This window comes from Myxocyprinus asiaticus, chromosome 26, assembly GCF_019703515.2.
Source record: "Myxocyprinus asiaticus isolate MX2 ecotype Aquarium Trade chromosome 26, UBuf_Myxa_2, whole genome shotgun sequence".
NCBI lineage: Eukaryota > Metazoa > Chordata > Actinopteri > Cypriniformes > Catostomidae > Myxocyprinus > Myxocyprinus asiaticus.
Window position 1 is genome coordinate 39,023,792 of NC_059369.1, and position 18,665 is coordinate 39,042,456.

The 18,665-nt window shown below is 39.8% G+C and overlaps 1 protein-coding gene and 1 long non-coding RNA gene across 4 annotated transcripts in view; one reads left to right on the forward strand and one right to left on the reverse strand.

Annotated features, from left to right (window-relative positions):
- Positions 1 to 527: 527 nt before the first annotated feature.
- On the forward strand, positions 528 to 6,660 carry LOC127416637 (uncharacterized). 2 transcript variants are annotated; one of them, XR_007893154.1, is made up of 3 exons: positions 543 to 918; positions 4,037 to 4,146; positions 4,346 to 6,660. It is a non-coding gene; the product is annotated as an uncharacterized LOC127416637 (long non-coding RNA). The 2 variants fall into 2 exon arrangements; XR_007893153.1 differs by having other exon boundaries at positions 528 to 918; positions 4,037 to 6,660.
- Positions 5,109 to 18,665, reverse strand: part of LOC127416586 (granule associated Rac and RHOG effector protein 1-like) — a 65,175-nt gene continuing 51,618 nt past the window's right edge. For both annotated transcript variants that reach the window (XM_051656003.1, XM_051656002.1), the window contains 10 exons: positions 18,379 to 18,474; positions 18,048 to 18,209; positions 17,746 to 17,904; positions 15,461 to 15,558; positions 15,066 to 15,191; positions 11,669 to 12,723; positions 9,498 to 9,663; positions 9,037 to 9,174; positions 8,779 to 8,857; positions 5,109 to 7,317 (listed from right to left, as the gene is read on the reverse strand). In XM_051656003.1, coding sequence (XP_051511963.1) covers positions 6,985 to 7,317; positions 8,779 to 8,857; positions 9,037 to 9,174; positions 9,498 to 9,663; positions 11,669 to 12,723; positions 15,066 to 15,191; positions 15,461 to 15,558; positions 17,746 to 17,904; positions 18,048 to 18,209; positions 18,379 to 18,474 — 2,412 coding nt within the window. In that variant the 3' untranslated portion in view covers positions 5,109 to 6,984. The remainder of the gene's footprint in view (positions 7,318 to 8,778; positions 8,858 to 9,036; positions 9,175 to 9,497; positions 9,664 to 11,668; positions 12,724 to 15,065; positions 15,192 to 15,460; positions 15,559 to 17,745; positions 17,905 to 18,047; positions 18,210 to 18,378; positions 18,475 to 18,665) is intronic.

Sequence of the window (18,665 nt, forward strand, 5' to 3'; positions counted from 1 at the left end):
TTTTTCTCTCTACACTTTTTCTGTTAAAATCTTTTACATGGTATCTTGACTTAAAATTGGTAAACTCATAGGAAAGTTTTACAAAAAAACAAAAACAAAAACAAAACGTTACATTAGAATAGATAGAATTAGATCAATGTCTTTTTAGCAAGTCAGGTCACTCGGTGGCCATCTTTAGAACGCTCCCGGGCAGCTATTTCACCAAGTAAACAAGCGGAATACAAGTGCAGCTCCTATCTACTTGAATGGGGAAAGACGGAAATCTCCAAAACGGTTGGTCAAGGTTACGACCAAAGAACATATTTCAAATCAGCAGTAAAGTCTTACAACACTAGTATCATAAATTGTGCTGCTTTTCCTCAGATTACACAAAAAAACAAACCAAAAAACGCAATTATGCTGTCTTACAGCTAATGCGCATGCGCGTTCTATAGTTGATTGACAGGCAACGTCTGTATCTAAGAGCTGATTGGCTCTTTTACTTGTAAGGCGGGACTTTCTTTCTTCATCCGTTGGGCGTTCCAATTTCTACCATTCATTTTAACAGAAGAGACCCGTCTCGGCTTATAAAATAAAGGGAAAGGCCGTGCTGTAATACCACAGTTATCCTGCATGTGGCAGTAAGAGGCGCGTCGCTTTAAGATCCAAACGGCACAGGAAATTAGTTCATCAGCCGGAGACGAGATACACACGAAAAACGATAACAAATGGTGAAATTCTTCAATTAATCGGGATTTCTGAGCCGATTTCTCATCTGAACGAGTGCGTCTGTGGAGCCACATCGGACTGAGTCGATTGTGTGATTTTATTGCCTGTAAAATGTCGTTTTTGTTCCCAAGCGGCAGCGCGGAAAAGCGCAAATCAACCAAGAGACAATTCACAGAGTATCAACATTGACAAACATGGGTGTAGATTCAGGTAGGGATGATGGGGACATGTCCCTATCAACTTGAAGAAAATCTGAAATGTCCCGACTAATTTTTGGGCAATTTTACCACATAGAAAATATTTCCATTTTATACTATATTTTATATTTTCATTATAATAACTATTAAATGTCCTTAGTATAATTATTAATGTGTAAATCGTTGTTCTACCTTTTTTCAAGCAGCGCGTAAACAGTGGTCACGTGGCACATGTTACTTTTCTCAGCGCTGTACAGGATGCACCAATAACAGTCGTCTGTAAGATTTAAATAAAAATAAAAACATTTTCTGGAGATAACACGGGAGAATTACCTCAAATCCTTGAAATTAATATATTTAAACAAACATACTTTTTGTGTGCAAATGTTTCTTTTCAAAAAGTCAAAAATGCCCTGTGTTTTGCACGCAACCCAATGGAGGATTCTGCATTTTCGGCCGGTAAGCGCCCTCTTGAGTTTTGACTGTTTTTTTGTCAATAAAATAAGGCATTTGTGATCAAAAAAGTAACTAGTTGTAAGCCTAAAGCTTACTTTGTTCAGGAGGCCTACTTTTTCAGATAAAAATGTGAATACGCAATATGAGAAAAGATTATGTGGGAGTGAGGGGAGCTGGAAAGCAGAAAGTGGGGGAAAATGTCAATGCTCCATTGTACCCATAAATTGTTTATCTTGTGATGTCATTCTGCACATGTAAATTGTTAATTTACCCTACACCTTGTTTAGATTTCCATTTATTGAATGCTGGATATACATTTTAAAGACTGTTACTATGTCCCTTGGATATTATTTTCTCGAGGTAAATCTTGGAAAAAGATAACATTTGATTTTGACCCATATCGCATATCACATTTTTCCTCCTAACTGTGTAGTCTTAGTCTTACTTTCCAAGATCTTACTTTTGGAGAAATGTCCTCTGATCTAATGAAACAAAAATTGAACTGTTTGGCCATAATGACCATCGTTATGTTTGGAGGAAAATGGGTGATGCTTGCAAGCCGAAGAACACTATCCCAACCGTGAAGCATTGGGGTGGCAGCATCATGTTGTGGGGGTGCTTTGCTGCAGGAGGGACTGCTGCACTTCACAAAATAGATGGCATCATGAGGAAGGAAAATTATGTGGATATATTGAAGCAACATCTCAAGACATCAGCCAGGAAGTTAAAGCTCGGTTCGCAAATGGGTCTTCCAAATGGACAGTAACCCCAAGCATACCTCCAAAGCTGTGGCAAAATGGCTTAAGGGCAACAAAGTCAAGGTATTGGAGTGACCATCACAAAGACCTGACCTCAATCCGATAGAAAATTTGTGGACAGAACAGAAAAAGCGTGTGCAAGCAAGGAGGCCTACAAACCTGACTCAGTTACACCAGTTCTGACTGGAGGAATGGGCCAAAATTCCAGCAACTTATTGTGAGAAGCTTGTAGAAGGCTACCCAAAATGTTTGACCCAAGTTAAACAATTTTAAGGCAATGCTACCAAATATTAACAAAGTGTATGTAAACTTCTGACCCACTTGGAATGTTATGAAAGAAATAAAAGCTGAAATAAATCATTCTCTCTACTATTATTCTGACATTTCACATTCTTAAAATAAAGTAGTGATCTATGTGATAATGTTTTCTATGATTAAATGTCAGGAATTGTGAAAATCTGAGTTTAAATGTATTTGACTAAGGTGTATGTAAACTTCTGACTTCAACTGTACATATACACACTGAGCACTTTATTAAGAACACCTGTACACCTACTTATTCATGCGATTATTTAATCAGCCAGTCGTGTCGGCAGCAGTGCATAAAATCATGCAGATACGGGTCAGGAGCTTCAGTCGACGTTCCCATTAACTATCAGAATGGGAAAAAATGTGATCTCAGTGATTTCGACCGTTGCATGATTTTTGGTGCCAGATGGGCTGGTTTGAGTATTTCTGTGACTGCCTATCTCCTGGTATTTTTACACACAACAGTCTCTATAATTTACTCCGAATGGTGCCAAAAACAAAAAACATCCAGTGAGCGGCAGTTCTGCGGATGGAAATGCCTCGTTGATGAGAGAGGTCAACAGAGAATGGCCAGACGGCTTCGAACTGACAAAGTCTACGGTAACTCAGATAACCTCTCTGTACAATTGTAGTGAGCAGAATAGCATCTCAGAATGCACAACACAAGACCACATCGGGTTCCACTTTTGTCAGCCAAGAACAGAAAGCTGAGGCTGCAGTGGGCACAGGCTCAACAAAACTGAAAATGCAGCCTAGTCTAATGAATCTTGATTTCTGCTGAGGTACACAGATGGTAGGGTCAGAATTTGGCTCCAACAGCATGAATCCTTGGACCCAACCTGCCTTGTGTCAACAGTCCAGGCTGGTGCCGGTGGTGTAATGGTGTTGGGACTGTTTTCTTGGAACACTTTGGGGTCGTTATTACCAATCAATCATCGCTTGAATGCCACAGCCTATTTGAGTATTGTTGCTGACCGTGTGCATCCCTTCTTGGCCACAATTGACGTATCTTCTAATGGCTACTTCCAGCATGATAATGCACCACATCACAAAGCAGAAGTCATCTCAAACTGGTTTCATGAACATGACAATGAGTTCACTGTTCTTCAGTGGCCTTCCCCCAGGTCAGCAGATCTGAATCCAGAAGAACACTTTTGGGATGTGGTAGAATGGGAGATTCACAGCACGAATGTGCATCTGACAAATCTGCAGAAATTGTGTGATGTAATCATGTCAACATGGACCTGAATCTCAAAGGAGTGTTTCCATTGGAAATCATTGGAATCCATGCCATGAAGAATTGAGGCTGTTTGGAGAGCAAAGGGAGGCCCTACCCAGTAGAAGTATAGTGTTCCTAATAAAGTGCTCAGTGTTTACTAAAGTTAGGCCATTATAACTTATTCATATTCTTTTTTATTTTATTTCCCAGCTTCTTGATGAAAATGATCAACTGGTGCGATGCATCACAGAATAGCTACAGAAGGGTTGAGCCACAGAGTGTGTAGCCATCCTAGTGTAGCCATAAAATGGAAGAGTAGCCGTTTTATGTTTCGGTTCTCATCAGTTGCTTTAGTGCTTTGATTAAAGTATATACATTGTCTTTTTCAGATACCAACAGATTCTCCACTGGAACATTGTGTACTTGGGAACGATAGCTGATGCCAGCACAGAAATCCTGCCTGATAAGACTATGAGTTCTGCTGCTGTACAGAATACAGGTCCATTGGTTTGTTTTTCTGTTCACAAGAATATCGGTGAAATATCTTAATATATATCGGTAAAGTAATTATGGGTCAGTGTATCACGCTTATATTTCCTTTTTTCAAATATTCCAGCGAATTTTGTACAAAATAATTGTTCCTTTCATTTCTGCATTGTTGCACGTCCTTACATAATTTTTTTTATTTTTCTAAACAGACTCTTTGTGAAAATAAAGTCACATTGGCTGCAATCAAAGACACTTCAGATGTTACGGATAGCAGCAATGAATGTTCACTTCTGTCCCAACTTTGTGCATTATAATGTACATAATTTAATTTCTATTTAAATGCTGTGTAAATAAATGTATAAAGAGAAACTCTTTAGAAATGTTATGTATATAACCAGGCCCTCAAAGACAGCCATCATTCACAATGTACTTACACATCCCCCTTCCATTAGCATGTTTGTTCATTAAATTTTGTTTTTGCTAATTCGATAATGCTTTCAGCTATTAAAGAGTGTAGTACTCTAAGCTTTAAAACATTTGACCATTTTTGCAGACTCCTCCAATATCAGCTCAGAAAATGCTATTTTCAAGAGCATTGTTCGCCCAGATCATATTTAAACACAGTAAGCTGTCCATTAGGCCTAGAATATACTTCCTGCCCCTGGTCTGGGCTTACATATAACATTTAAAATAACATGCGTGCGAGAGTATGAAATGAAAGCAGACTTTTGTAATGTTATTTATTAATTTTTTGCATTGCTGGTACACTTGGAAATGGTCAGTTGCCAGCTCTAGTGAACAATAAGCAACGAAAGCCAAGCAGCCGCCCCTCATGTCTTCGGTCAGGGCAACATCACATCTTTTTTTTTTTAAACTCCTTTAATTTTGTTGAAGCCACTAGTAAACCATTTTGACAGCTGAGAAAGGTTAAGCGTTACAGTCCAAGGTCATTGTAGATGTTTTTTCTTAAACAAACAAAAATGCAACAGTTTGGGAGAACAAACACTGACAAAGCAACAAACCTACATTTTGATTGTGCAAAGCACAGAACTATAAAAAGATATATTTATATACAGCAAACGATTCTCTGTAAACATGTTAAGTATGTTAGTTTTTCAGAAAACATGGTCATATCATAAATACAGGCAACATTGGCATCGGCAAACGTCACAAAAAAAAAAATAAAAAAATTTAACATTCTGGGCTTTTAAGATCCAGCCTGATACCACAGAAACCAAAGGAATCTGGGTAAAAAACAAAAACAAAAAAACAACACCCCAATCCTACCAGGACCATTTATTAGTGTTTATAATGGCGTATTTGGTAACCTCTGCAGAAAGAAGATACAGTTAAACTCTATAGGAAAGAAAAAATGTGCTTCACATCTTGGGAAAATTATGTTTTAATAATAAGCCTATATTTCGCTAGCATATACAGTAATGGTATAATGTGTAAGAAAATACAAAAATAAGATTAATACTGTCAATATTTGTACAAGAAATATATTGTATTTGAAAGGAATAACATTTTATCTTTATTGTATGTGTTAGTGTCTTTCGGAAGGAAGCCAAACGGAAAAACAAAAGCACATGGAGGATTTTGGCCATACAAATTTTTTTCTACATATGTATAACTACTACTACAGCTCCCAAACGGCATTTCTTTATATTTCAAGCACTTTATATTTCATTTCCCCCTTCTAAACAATACTTTGGTTAGAGAAAATACCTGCAAGTGCTATTCAAAACAACATGGCACACAGTTTACTTACTAACATCCTTTTTTCCATTTTTATTTTTATTTTTAATCTGTCAGATGTTGAAAAAAAGTAGTATATTTCTTTCAAATGACACCTCTGCTATGATTATTATATTTCTGCTGAGCCTGCTCAAAGCCTCTTCATAAAAAGTAAATATTTATAGTTATTTTTTTTTCTTTTCTATTTTGAGTCATATACAAGCTATGGAACAGTTAGCTGCGAGCTGCATTCTGGCTCATCCGACATGAGATTTGGCAGTTACAGCTATTTAAACACAGTATTGTTATGGGGGCATGTCCGGTTATCGAACCAGGACATCCCAAATCTTCGTAATGCGGCTGCAGTAGCGCGCTATGAGTGAGGACAATGGCCATGCAAATCAAAAACTTGTCTCGGGAAACACAGCGTGTAAACGCAAACCTGCAACACCCAGCATGACTGAGGACTTCTAGAAAGAACGAGAATTTAGTACAAGGCGCTTTGCGCTGTTGGTTCAAAGTTCTAGAATGTGTTTCAGTGGTGCTATGGAAATCGGGCTAAACCGGCTGCCAGTGTAATGGTCTGACTAGCTGCTTTGAACATGAATCATGTATTGTTTTGGACAGCATGAAAGGCAGTTACGTTTGTTTGGGGGATTTTCACACGCATGTGTGTACAAAAATGTAATTAACCACTAACTTTAAATGCAAATTTCCCTATAAAAACACTAAAAATCTAATTTACAAGGTTGGAGTCTTGACCAGAGTCGTGTAGTTTTGCGCAAAACTTGATACCACAAGGTGAAAATCTCAGCTAGGTTTCTACGAAGTCCCGGATGAGGGCTGTGCTCCAGCGTACAAGCCTTACAAAAGTATTCAAATATCCTTCACCTGCCTTAAATGTCTGAAACGTCCCCCAAACACTAAACCCAGTGCCACTTCAGTACATTTTCTCACAACACCGTCTCGTTTGGGCTCAGAACTCAAAGTAGAAGTTGCCTTTAGATGGTTTATCTGGTTTCACTCACATCATGAGCATTTCTCAAACTCAAATATGTAAAAACTGCCCTTAGATTAGAAATAGGGTGACCTCTCCCAGCATGGGTCCAGCTCAGTACTGATGCAGGTACGAGGGTCGATGATCAGGTTTTAGTGGGAAGGTTTTAAAGCCTTTGCTCAGGATCTTGTGCTGGGAGACCTGCTGCTGCTGCTGTTGCTGTTGTGGTTGTTGCTGTGTGAACGGAAAGCCGGAGGAGATCACGGAGGATGGAGGGCAGTCATTAGCTGTCGACCACACTGGAGACTGCAACATTTGCATGGAGTCTCCCCATTGGCTGGAGGGGATGGTCATCTGATAGAGGGAAGAGCTGGGATTGTGCATCGTGTTGGAGTGGGAGGAGTGCTGCCAGGGGGCCTTAGGAGGCCACGTTTTAGTTTTGCTGTCCTGTACAACAAAGCATGTGACATATATGAAGCTAACCAAGTCAACATGCAGGTAACCCCCCAAACCCCCCAACATAAGTTGAGTCAAAGACGAAGAAGGTCTAAGGTGTCATTCACAGCCGTAGCAAAAACTAGAGATGTGCAAAACTACATATTTTCAAACATCAGTCTTAAGGAAGACCTGTATAATTAGGCTGGTTTTAGGTCCACTTGACTCCGATTGCACACATTTCTTAAGGGGCATTTACATATTTTCTGTTCAACGGAAGGGAACAGAACGCTGTCGCCTTGAGATGCATTTTTTAAAAGTTGGGAGTATTTTAAACTTGACGCACCGTTTTAAAAAACACTCATGGCGGGATGTCATGGCAAAAAAAAATGCAAAATGGGACGCAACAGCCAAAGACATCAGCAGTGTTCATTTTTAAACCAAATGTCTTCAATTTAGTCATTATTTCGTCATGTCCTAACTTTTCATTTTAGTCAATTTGCATGTGATTTTGGCCAACGAAAATAACATTTTAGTAAACGACGATGCGCAAAATGCCAAAACGAATCAAAATGTTACAGACCAAACTTTATACTTTTTGTAAAACATTTTAAACTAGTTGATCTCATTAAAGGAATATTCCGGGTTCAATACAAGTTAATCTCAATCGATAGCATTTGTGGCATAATGATGATTACCACAACAATTAATTCCAACTCGTTCCTGCTTTTCTTTAAAAAAAAAAAAAAAAAAGAAAAAGCAATAATCGAGGTTACAGTGAGGCATTTACAATGGAAGTGAATGTGGCCAATTTTTGGAGGGTTTAACAGAAATGTGAAGCTTATTTTATAATAAGCTTCACATTTTATATTTTATAAAAGTACTTGCATTAATTCTTCTGTTAAAACTCGTGTATTATTTGAGCTGTAAAGTTGTTTAAATTGTCATTTTTACAGTTGTTTTAGGGTTTGCTGACATTACATCGTCATAGTAACGAAGTTGTAAAAAAGTTTCGTAAGTGATTTTATCACACTAAACTATCATGTTTACACGCATATCCTTTATGCCTTGTGGCTATACATTTGAAACAGTGAGTTTAACGTTCAAAAATTGAACAAGTTGAAACTAATTGTTGTGGTAATCAACATTATCCCACAAATGCTGTCGACTGAGCTCAACTTGTATTGAACCCGGAACATTCTTTTAGTTAACCATCAGGACTCATCCCCAGCTTAAACGGTGCACACACGGCTGCTTGCACCCTAGAGTTTATAGTACACCAGTAAATACTAGAGATGGTGCATCACATGGACGTCAAGGTAACACATAATGGTTTGCGAAAGTGACAGCCCATCATGGCAACAAATATGTATGTTGTATGCGTGAAAGCGCTTACAGCTAAGTTCCACCTCTTGTATCATGGGATGTGGAGGTGATTATAAGAATTTGAAGTGCCACGAGTCTCATTTTTACCTGGTTATTGTCGTCACTGGTGTGGTGGAGTGGAGGAGAGGGCAGAGTGCACACTTCCTGTTCACCACAGCTGTGTTTCCTAAAAACACACAACATATGAATCCACAGTACAGGGAGATTTCACAACACACTAACTCGTTTCCTTTGAGGCCAACTTTTGAACTTTGTACTGAAGCACTTCTAATGTTATGGTCTCTTTAGATTGAATCACTTTGGACAGAAGTGCTTGCTAAATACATAAATGTCAATATTTGTTACCGTCTCTGCTTAACAGCTGCCACCAGGTCAGGCCCAGAGAACATGGAGAACAAGCTGTCCCCATTGGCTGAGGAGGCCTCATCACTCGAACTGGCTGAGTCACCCTGATTGGTTGACCAGCCACTGTTGACCGCCTCCCTGTGAAAAAAAACAAAACAAAAAAAAACACACCAAATCGTGAGCACATTAGAATATGATGTTATAAATGTTCTCTTTTATACATAAACTGATGATCAATGACAGACAATGTGAAATAAAGCAGTCTTGAAGATACAGAAGCCTTTAGAAAATTGTCATGTGAACTAAATTATGATATTATGGTTATGATATTATAAATTAAGTTTTGGTGTTATAACGAGAAACCTTGGCAAACAAGTGGAGAGTATGGCTTTAAAAAAATCTTTGATTTGACAATGCAGGCAAAGCATCCTCATGGTGTGATTGGTCAGTGTGTCGCTCACCCTTCACTGTAGTATTCTGGGTGTGTCCAGCCCCTGTGCTGGTCGTCAGGGTGGGGCCAGTTGCTGCGGGCACTGCTGGGATGACGAACATGCTGCGCCTGCCGTTTCTGCTGCATGGCCTGATTGACCCCGGCGACATAACGCGCAAACTCTGGATCGGAGCCAACTGACAGAGAGAGAGTTTTATATCGGTTTAGTCCAGTTCTTTGTTTAAACTGTCCAGCACGGCAGAAACGCATAATAGGGTTCAGTCTCACACACACAAAGAGAGCTGCTATACCACACAAACCCTCACAAAAACAGCATAGTGTAAAAACTTTGCATCCCAACAGGCATACTTCTATTACGCACTAAAAATCTGTAAGTCTACTTTGCCAGTGTTGTCACATTCTGCTATGTAAGCATTAACTTCTAACTAAATTCATTTTAATAAAAAAAAAACATCAAATTTACAAAGAGGGTGAGCTTTTATTAACAAACGGCACTTTTGAAAGTGTTGCTTTAATGTACTACAGTATTTTACATATTGTTCTCTGTAGTTACTTTGTCATTTGTTTATATTTTGTGTCCTTACCTGTATGCTTTTTTTTTTTTCTACTAAATGCTTTGGCAACACTGCTTCTATGCAGTCATGCCAATAAAGCTCATTTGAAATTCAGTAATACTACAATTTTAGGTTCATACATCAAATTTCTGCTGTTGCTGTGGCTCTTCTGTAGCATAAGGGGTTGTGAGCAAAACATGAACAGATGCACATTATAAAAATCTATAAAAAATAGCAAGGCATCCGGCACCGAGGGGTGGGTGAAAAGCAAAATGTTCATTTTTAATACATTGAAATGTTTGGTCAGTAACAATCAGTGTTGGGTAGCTTACTTCTGAAACTTCTGCCCATTTGGTCCTTTTTTTTTTGCCCAAATTGTAATTACAGCATGTCCACTGATTTTACGGCATGTATATGTAACCGGAGCCAGCTGGTACATGATGGCTGTGCAGTATGTGTAAACCTCACTCCCCTGACCTCAAGAGGTGAACTAGCGACTGACGCTAGAGGCTGTAGCCTTTAGCCTACTCGTTAGCGCACCCGCCTCTCATGGCGGCTGACACCGGTTCAAATCTCGCTCTGAGTGGGTCGAGCAGGACCAGTTACATTTACATATACTTGTATCAAAGATTAATACCTGTAAAAAACTATCCATTAAAAAAAAACTGAGCATTTTAACATGTATGTATTTAAAAACAAATGATGACTAAACAATTTCTTGCAAGTTCTTGAGACAATATGAATATATTTATGATGGTTTTTTAATGTTTGTTGTAATGCATCATGTACCATAATTTAACTGCGATTAATCACGATTAATTACAAAAACCTGTGAGATTAATTAGTTAAAAAAATTAAGCAATTCACTGCCATACATAAAATCAAAGCAACTTGCTCTTTGTCATTCACTCAGTAAAACAAAAGGTACTTGAAAAGGGAAAACAAAAGGGAAAACCAACAATGTAAGCCAAAATAGAAGACAATTACAACGTGTTTTTTTAATTTTAAAAGAATTAAATTATTTTTTATCCGGCTCTACATTGAATAAGTGAGTATCTCAAGATATGTTGTATGAATAATGTTATTATTAATATAATTTATCTATCTATTAATTATTCATGAGAAGGTGTGGCCTAGGTGCTTTTTCTGCCATCCTGAGGAGTGGGCCGAAGTGCATTTGCATGGTACAAAAGAAAGTTGCATGTGACCGACACCTCTAAAATGTTTGTGTGCAACATAACGTGTTTTTAGTGGCTAGATCTATCGCACATATTTAAGGCTCTGGCTCAGACCGCTCTTTTAAAATGAATCTGTAAATGATGCACTAGCTATTGCAGTTGGCTGATTGGTAATGTAATCAAAAATGAAATTATGTAACCCATAAAATATAACTACTCAGAATACTTGCATTTTAAAATGTAATGTGCTAGATTACAATTACTACATTTTTGTAATCTGATTGTGTTGTCCAGATTGCAACCGTTACTATCAAATATATTCCAGGACAGAAAGTCTGCAAATTCAGATGCAGCATTTAATTAGGCAAAAAAAATTCAAACTTCACTGACACGCAAACAGTTGTGCTCTACCGCTACAGTACCTCTTCATTCCAGTGAATAGCTCTCACCTGCAGGGTCAAAGGGCATAGATTCTCCCAACACTCCGAACAGACTCTGCTCACTTTGGTCTCGGTTGGGCCAAGTGTTGTTGCGCGGGCCCTGTGGAGGCTTGTGACCGAGCATCTCAGACATAACGCTGTCCATGTAAGTGCTGACCAGTCCCAGACTATACAGGTCAGAGCTGAGGTCGGGCAGGCCCGGGGCTGCCCACTGAGACAGGGGTCCGATCGGGGAGAGGCCGGCCAAGGGGCCTTGGGGCCACTTACTGGGGCCTCTTTGCTGCGAGATTGGCTGTGAGGTTGGAGGCTGCTGTAAGGAGAGTTGAGGAGAAACGGGGGCTGTCTGCTGTACCTGGGGTTGAGGCTGCGGCTGGCCAATTGGCTGCAAGAGATGCTGGTAGAACTGCAGAGCTTGCGACTGTTGCTGTGTTTGCGGCTGCGGTGGAAGCTGCTGTTGTTTTGGTGTTGAGGGCGGCTGCTGCTGTTGTTGCGTTTGTGTTGACTGCTGCAGGCTTTGCGCCAGCGACTGCAAGGTATTATGGGATATTTGAGCCTGTGAGGTGGGCGGAGCCACTCCACTGGGCGGTTTCAAGTCGGCCGCATTAGTGGACGCCACGGAGTTCCGCCTCTTTACCAGCGGAGATGCCTGTTGCGATTTTCCCATGTTGAATCCTGACAGGAAGTCGATGACATCCTGCATCTCCCGGTCGGTGGGCAGGTTCATGCCCTGCTCATCAGAGGACACTCCATTTGCGATCTGCGCGTGGCTTGCGTCCGGTGTGCACGGAATACTGCTCATCTGCAGTAGGCTGTGCAGACGGCCAGGTTTGTCATCGGAGTTGCTGTTCAGGGCGCTTCGAGAGGGCGTGCTGGGAATCGAGTAACTCCCTCCCGCGTTAGAGTTCGAGGAGGTTTTTTTGGTGAATCGTGAGGTGAGTTTGGAGATGGTTTTGGGGAGGCCGCCCGATGATTTGGTGCTGTTGCCGGGAGGAAGATCGGTGTGACTGCCGTAATCACTCATGTCGCGCTGCAGCTGGATCTGAATGGTGGGCAAAGCCTGTTCCCTACACAAACGATTAACACCAGACAATTTAATTTAACTTGATTACAGTCAACACAAGATTTCTCAGCATGAATGCGGCATTCCAGTTTTTCAATTGTGTAAAATGTAAACATGCACTAGGTGGACTCCTTTGACGACATCTCTCGCTGTTTTATAGCGTCTTACACCATGAGCTCTGAATTCTTACGGCACTGGTCAATTTATAAACAACTTCACTTTTAAAAACACCAACTCGAGACACCTGTGTTTTGTTCCATTCCGTTGCACTCTGTCTAGCTTTTTAAAACCAAAGAACGTGTCCTGTGTGAACGGGATTTTGGGGCAATTTAATATTCAGGGCCATCGAGAGAGGGGGTATATAGACTAGGGCAGGGGTTCTCAATGATCCCAGGGGGCGTTCAAAGGATGCCAGGGGGCGCTGAGAGCAAATTAGTAGAGAGGGGGGCGTTAAGTTACAAATGGGGGCGTTTATCGGTCATAATAATCAAATCTATCCTCAAGTTCCTCTTTGCATTAAAAAATGTATCTAAACTTGGAGTATACTCAGTTGGTTCTCAATTATACAGGTTGGTACGTATTTGAACTGTGGTTTATCTGATTTTGAAGTCTAGCAATGCATCTTAAGTATCTGGTTTAGCAGCGACAAATACACAGGCGGAGGCACAACCTCGGCTAATGCACCTGTATAGCTCTGTAGATGGATACGGCTCAATGGACAGAGCAGCGCGAGCGCAAAGCTCTTAAAGCTAGAGCTCTTAAACTCGCAGCTTTGCGAGAATCAGAGAGAAGCAAGGTGCGAGAAGCGGAAACCATTTGAATTTGGCACAGAATTCTACATCACCACCTTTGAATTTACTATAGCAACACTAAATGAATTTTAGGCAGAAATAGATTGATAAATATTTATCACTACTTCAGCTCTATTAAATTTGTCATAGGCTACATTAGGGGAGTGAAGGAATACAATACATTTTTGTATTGTACTTATATTTATATTTTGTATTTATTGTTTTTACATGTGTTTAGAGTAGGCCTACTGTTTATAATTACAAAAGTGCCATAGTTTGTTTTATAGAAATCATGTTACATCTAACCATGGTAGTGAAGATCCATGCTTCCATGCATTTACTATGGTCTTGTTACTGGGGTAAGGGAATGAAGTAGAGGGGCGTTCATCAAAAAAAGGTTGAGAACCACTGGACTAGGGCCTTGAGATGGGAGGGCATACTAAGGTACTCTACGGTACAAACTACTTATTGGGCGCAGGGGACAGAAGGCTCACCCAAAAACTTTTGTTCCGGGCCTTGTGAATTTTAGTGGTGGTTTTAGGTGTGTTATAGGGCTGGGTATCGCCAGCCACGTCACGATACGCATTGCTATACATGTCACGATTCGATAGTTCGCAATACATCACCATATCATGGTTCGATTTCGCTTTTAATTTCAATTAATTTGGGTATAGTTCAGTTATAATGTCCATTTGGCTTGCATACAGTATGAAAGAAATTCTCTTATACAGGGGTTATTCATTATACAGGGGACCTAGTAACTTGTTAAATAACAGGCATATAAATTTTACAAAAAAAAAAAAGTTATTATTTTTTCATCATTTTGGTGACATTTTTGCTTTTTTTAAAATGTGGTCCATGTATTACATCAATGAATATGGTGTATTGAAATTGCATATATACAGTATATTGTTACATGTTTGTTGTTTACATGCCTAATTAATTTACAAGTATTTACTTTGATATTTAGAACAAGTACTAAAATGGTATGGATCTAATCTTTGGAAACATTACACAGAAAAAGTCAAAACTTTTACTCTCAGCACGAAGTGAAAAGATCTCGGTGTTGAACTTCTATGGCACTACACCACTCAAACACTGGTGAGTGAAATCTAAAAAATTATCAGCTAGTGGCTAATCACAGACATATTTTGTAGCAAATGGGAAGTATTTACGCACATCTGATTGTTGGGGATTGCAGATAGAAAGAGTGATCTTGGCATGTTAAGTATCGACATTGGGATCGTACAAATGAAGATTATGAAGAAAATCAATATTTTTGCCCTGCCCTAGGTCCAAACACATGAAAGAGATCCAGCATGTCCATGAGAGAAACCATGAATCCTGCAGGATCAGTTTGTCTCTTTCGTGCCTCATAGAAGCATCTCTGACTGCACTGAAAATATCATGATATATCATGATACATGGATCTAAGTATTGATACAAGAAAGTGAGAAAAAGTATCGTGATATGTCGATATTCTATTGTATCAACACAGCCCTAGTGTGTTATAATGTCAAATGCATGATTACAGCACTACAGTTGTGACACTGACTTGCGCTCTTTCCAGCGGTGAAGGTCAAAGACAGCTGTGTAAAGCACGTCCACCAGGCCAAGGGTTTTCTCTGGATCCAGACTGCGCTGCAACAGAGACATGGTGGCTGGATCCTCCTTCAGACACCTGAGAGACACACAAGTCACTTGCATCAATATATTTATTAAAAGAAGAACCCCCCCCTCAAACAAACGGGGGTTACATTTCTTGCTCATGGACAAAAAGTTGATCAGAATATAAATATAAATCAAAACCACAGAACTTAAAAAGGGCAGGCAAACATGTTTGCGCTCTTGCAAACTTGCAGCCACAAAAGATAAGTGTTAATCAATATCTGTCTGAACGACTGAGAATCAATGAATTGCTATAATTGCGAATCATACACATTTACTCACCATGTGGAGGGAACTTGGATGATGACTCTTGATCCTTCAAGGCAGATCTGTGGCGCATAAGCTTCCTTATTCTCGATCTGAGCAGTGTCAACCACCACCTACACACACACAGAATGACTTCATATGCAGGTTTGACAACAGTACACACTGTCGTGAAGATCTCCCCGAGTTATCAACTGCAGACAGATAGGCCGCACCTGAATGCTTGAAACCATTTTTTTAAAGTCATGATTAAAATAGCCCCTATTTACTGTATTAATAGATGTCCCAGATGTTCAAGTTCTTCTTTCAAGTTCTTTTCTTTATGTAGCACATTTAAAAACAGCATCAAGGCTGACCAAAGTGCTGTACAATACAAAATTATATATGTTATAGATAATAATATAGATAATAATAATAATAATATAGATGTTATTGTGCATGATTCATCAGCACATGTTATTCTAAAGAAAAACATGTCTATGTAATCTTGCTCCGCCTCTGAAATAACTTTCCTTTTCGGGAGACATCACATTAACCTCTTCAACTCTGGTGCATTTTTTGGCTGCTGCCTGCAATTTTTCTCACTCATAAATATATTTAGGTCATTTAGACATTCCTCACTGTTTTGTCGAATAGCTCAGCGTCTGAGATGTCTAGAAGCTCAATCTTGGTGTCGTTGGACAACTTATTACACGCTCCTGGTCGCGCCTAAGGACCTTGTACCGTGTCCGCAGAGTTGAAGAGGTTAGGAGTAAAATGGGTAACGAATGCCATTTCATGTTGATTTTAATGAAACTCCAGTGAACCGACAGAGACATTTCCACCCAAAAATACATATTAAATATTTCCACAGTTCTTGAAAAGAAGCCGTAAAGCATCGCCATGGAGTATCGTTTGAAATAGAGAGTGTGTTTCCTATCAAACAGGAAGAGTGCTATTGTTATTAACAGTGCAGGTGTATCCTCTTGACTCAACTGACAGGGAGCCTTCATGGAAACACACACACGCCCAGAGGTCACACACACCACACACACAGACAAACACACAAGGACAGAAACAGTGTCACGGAAACAGATTTTATGATTCTATATTCTTCGTTGGGCTTTTCCATAACCTCTGAGGGCAGTCTTTCATTACTTCTTCCATTTGAGTGTCTAATAGATAACAAAGGTGTGGTGCTCTGATTTCAGCACACAAGACTAGCAGTAGATGATCATGGATCTACCAGATTGTGCTGGTGTTTCATTTTTAAACAATGACATCAAAGATGTAGTGCACCCAGTCTGATGCAGAGTTCATGAGATTAAAGACAACATGAAAGAACATTCAATTAGTTTTCATAATGTGATGTTTTCCCAGCCCATGTGAAATCTATAGTTGTAAAGCTCAGAAGAAAGTTGGAACGCAAGTTCTAAACAAAGATCTACACATCTTTCACCTCTTGTGCGTTTGACTATTCCACATTTAGCTGGTGTGATAATGTGTTCAGCTGGCACTAGGTATGACATAAAATATCGATACATTGATTATTGATTGGCACGATATTTTCTCGATACGTTTTTGAGGCATCGATATGTTAACATTAACCGATGTTAAAATTAGAAGCCTAACTTGTGTGCTTTCCAATTCAAATGTAAATTGGCCTTCCGTTTAATTTAGTTTGGTGTAATAGCTTTGTGAGGTCACAAGGGGGTGAAAGACGTGTCGACGCGGTGCAGACGGCAGTCCAAAGTTGTGAATCTAGTACCATTCACAAAAGTTACAAAGGTTTTTGTCCTTCTTCAAGAATGAACAAAGTGACGTTGATGAGTTTGCAGGTTAGTGTAAGAAACCGGTGTAGCTGCGCAGACTGAACGATTAGAAATGCCAATGTTTATTATGCAATTTCTCTAAAGTTTAAACAGCTTTGAATAGGTTTTATTCAAGCTGCCAAACCACAAAAAGACATACTTGTAACTGAAAATACAATGTGTAGGCAACAGGAAAGATACATATACACAATATAGCATCCAGTGATGGCTAGAGTAAACAATCTATGCCCTTTGATAAAGATTTGGGTCAAATTTAATGGAAAACTATGCATGTTGCGCTCCGTGGCACTGCAGAATTTTGAGCATCTGCAGGCGGTGTATATTTGTTTTAGTCTATTTTTTGGTTTCATCAATTTTAGATTTTCCTGCCCCTAAACATCACATAAAAAAAAACCAAATGACAAATGGTCGTTTGTCAGTCAAACAGGCATTTCATATCGAAGTGGGCAGCTCCAGACTTTGGTTCCACGATGATGGAACTGATGGACTCACCAGTCCGGCCTGTCCGAACAGCAGTTGAACGGCAGTCTTGCAGGCTCCTCTCCAGCTGGAAGGACACACCTGACTCAGCACTTCTGTCACGGGGGAATCGTCTCGAACCGCCACACCATTCTGATCCACCGCATCTTTGATCAGCTGCAGTACTGCATGCTGGAAAGAGAAAAACTCAAAATCTCTTTTCTGTGTACCTCTTCTAAATGCTGTCATGGACAACACTTGGAAAACTTCCTCTTGGGATCAATAAAGTATCTCTGGTCGTCATTCTCGAGTATGTGCTCAGAGAGGACAGGTACCGTTTTCAGCTTCAGGTTGTCCGATGCGCTTTCATTGAAGGAAACTCCTCTGAGGAGATGAGAGCTGATCTGAACGGGGATTGTGGGTAATTCACACTGGATGGCCTGAGACGTGGTGTGAAACCGGCCTGCCTGCTGTGCCTCAGCTTCACTGCAACAGCCCTGAACACAAACAGAGATGAATATGCTTTTCATTTCGCAATGGGTGGTTCTTGGCCAAAGTGGACTTGACTTGATAATGAAAGCCAAAAGTCTGACACTTTGAGACTAGTGAACACTTTAAAATAACAGGAAAGGTAAAATGTTAATCTGCAGTAATCTACAAACATACTTGCAAAGCTGCTTCCACTGATTTGGGATTAAGGTGAAATCCGGCCTTCAGTGCGTATTCACTGTGACCTAAAGAGTCTAACGCCACTTTATATGCCTGCAGGACACAAACACAAACACACACACAAACACACACCCTTATTAATGAGGTCAGTGGGTCAGGCAGACATGTAATAGAACATTTGGAATAAGGAAACATACACCAGCACAACATAATACATGATTTATCATTAAAATTCTATTAAATGAAGTGATTGACTGTACATTTTGTAAAAGAATGCTTTGTGA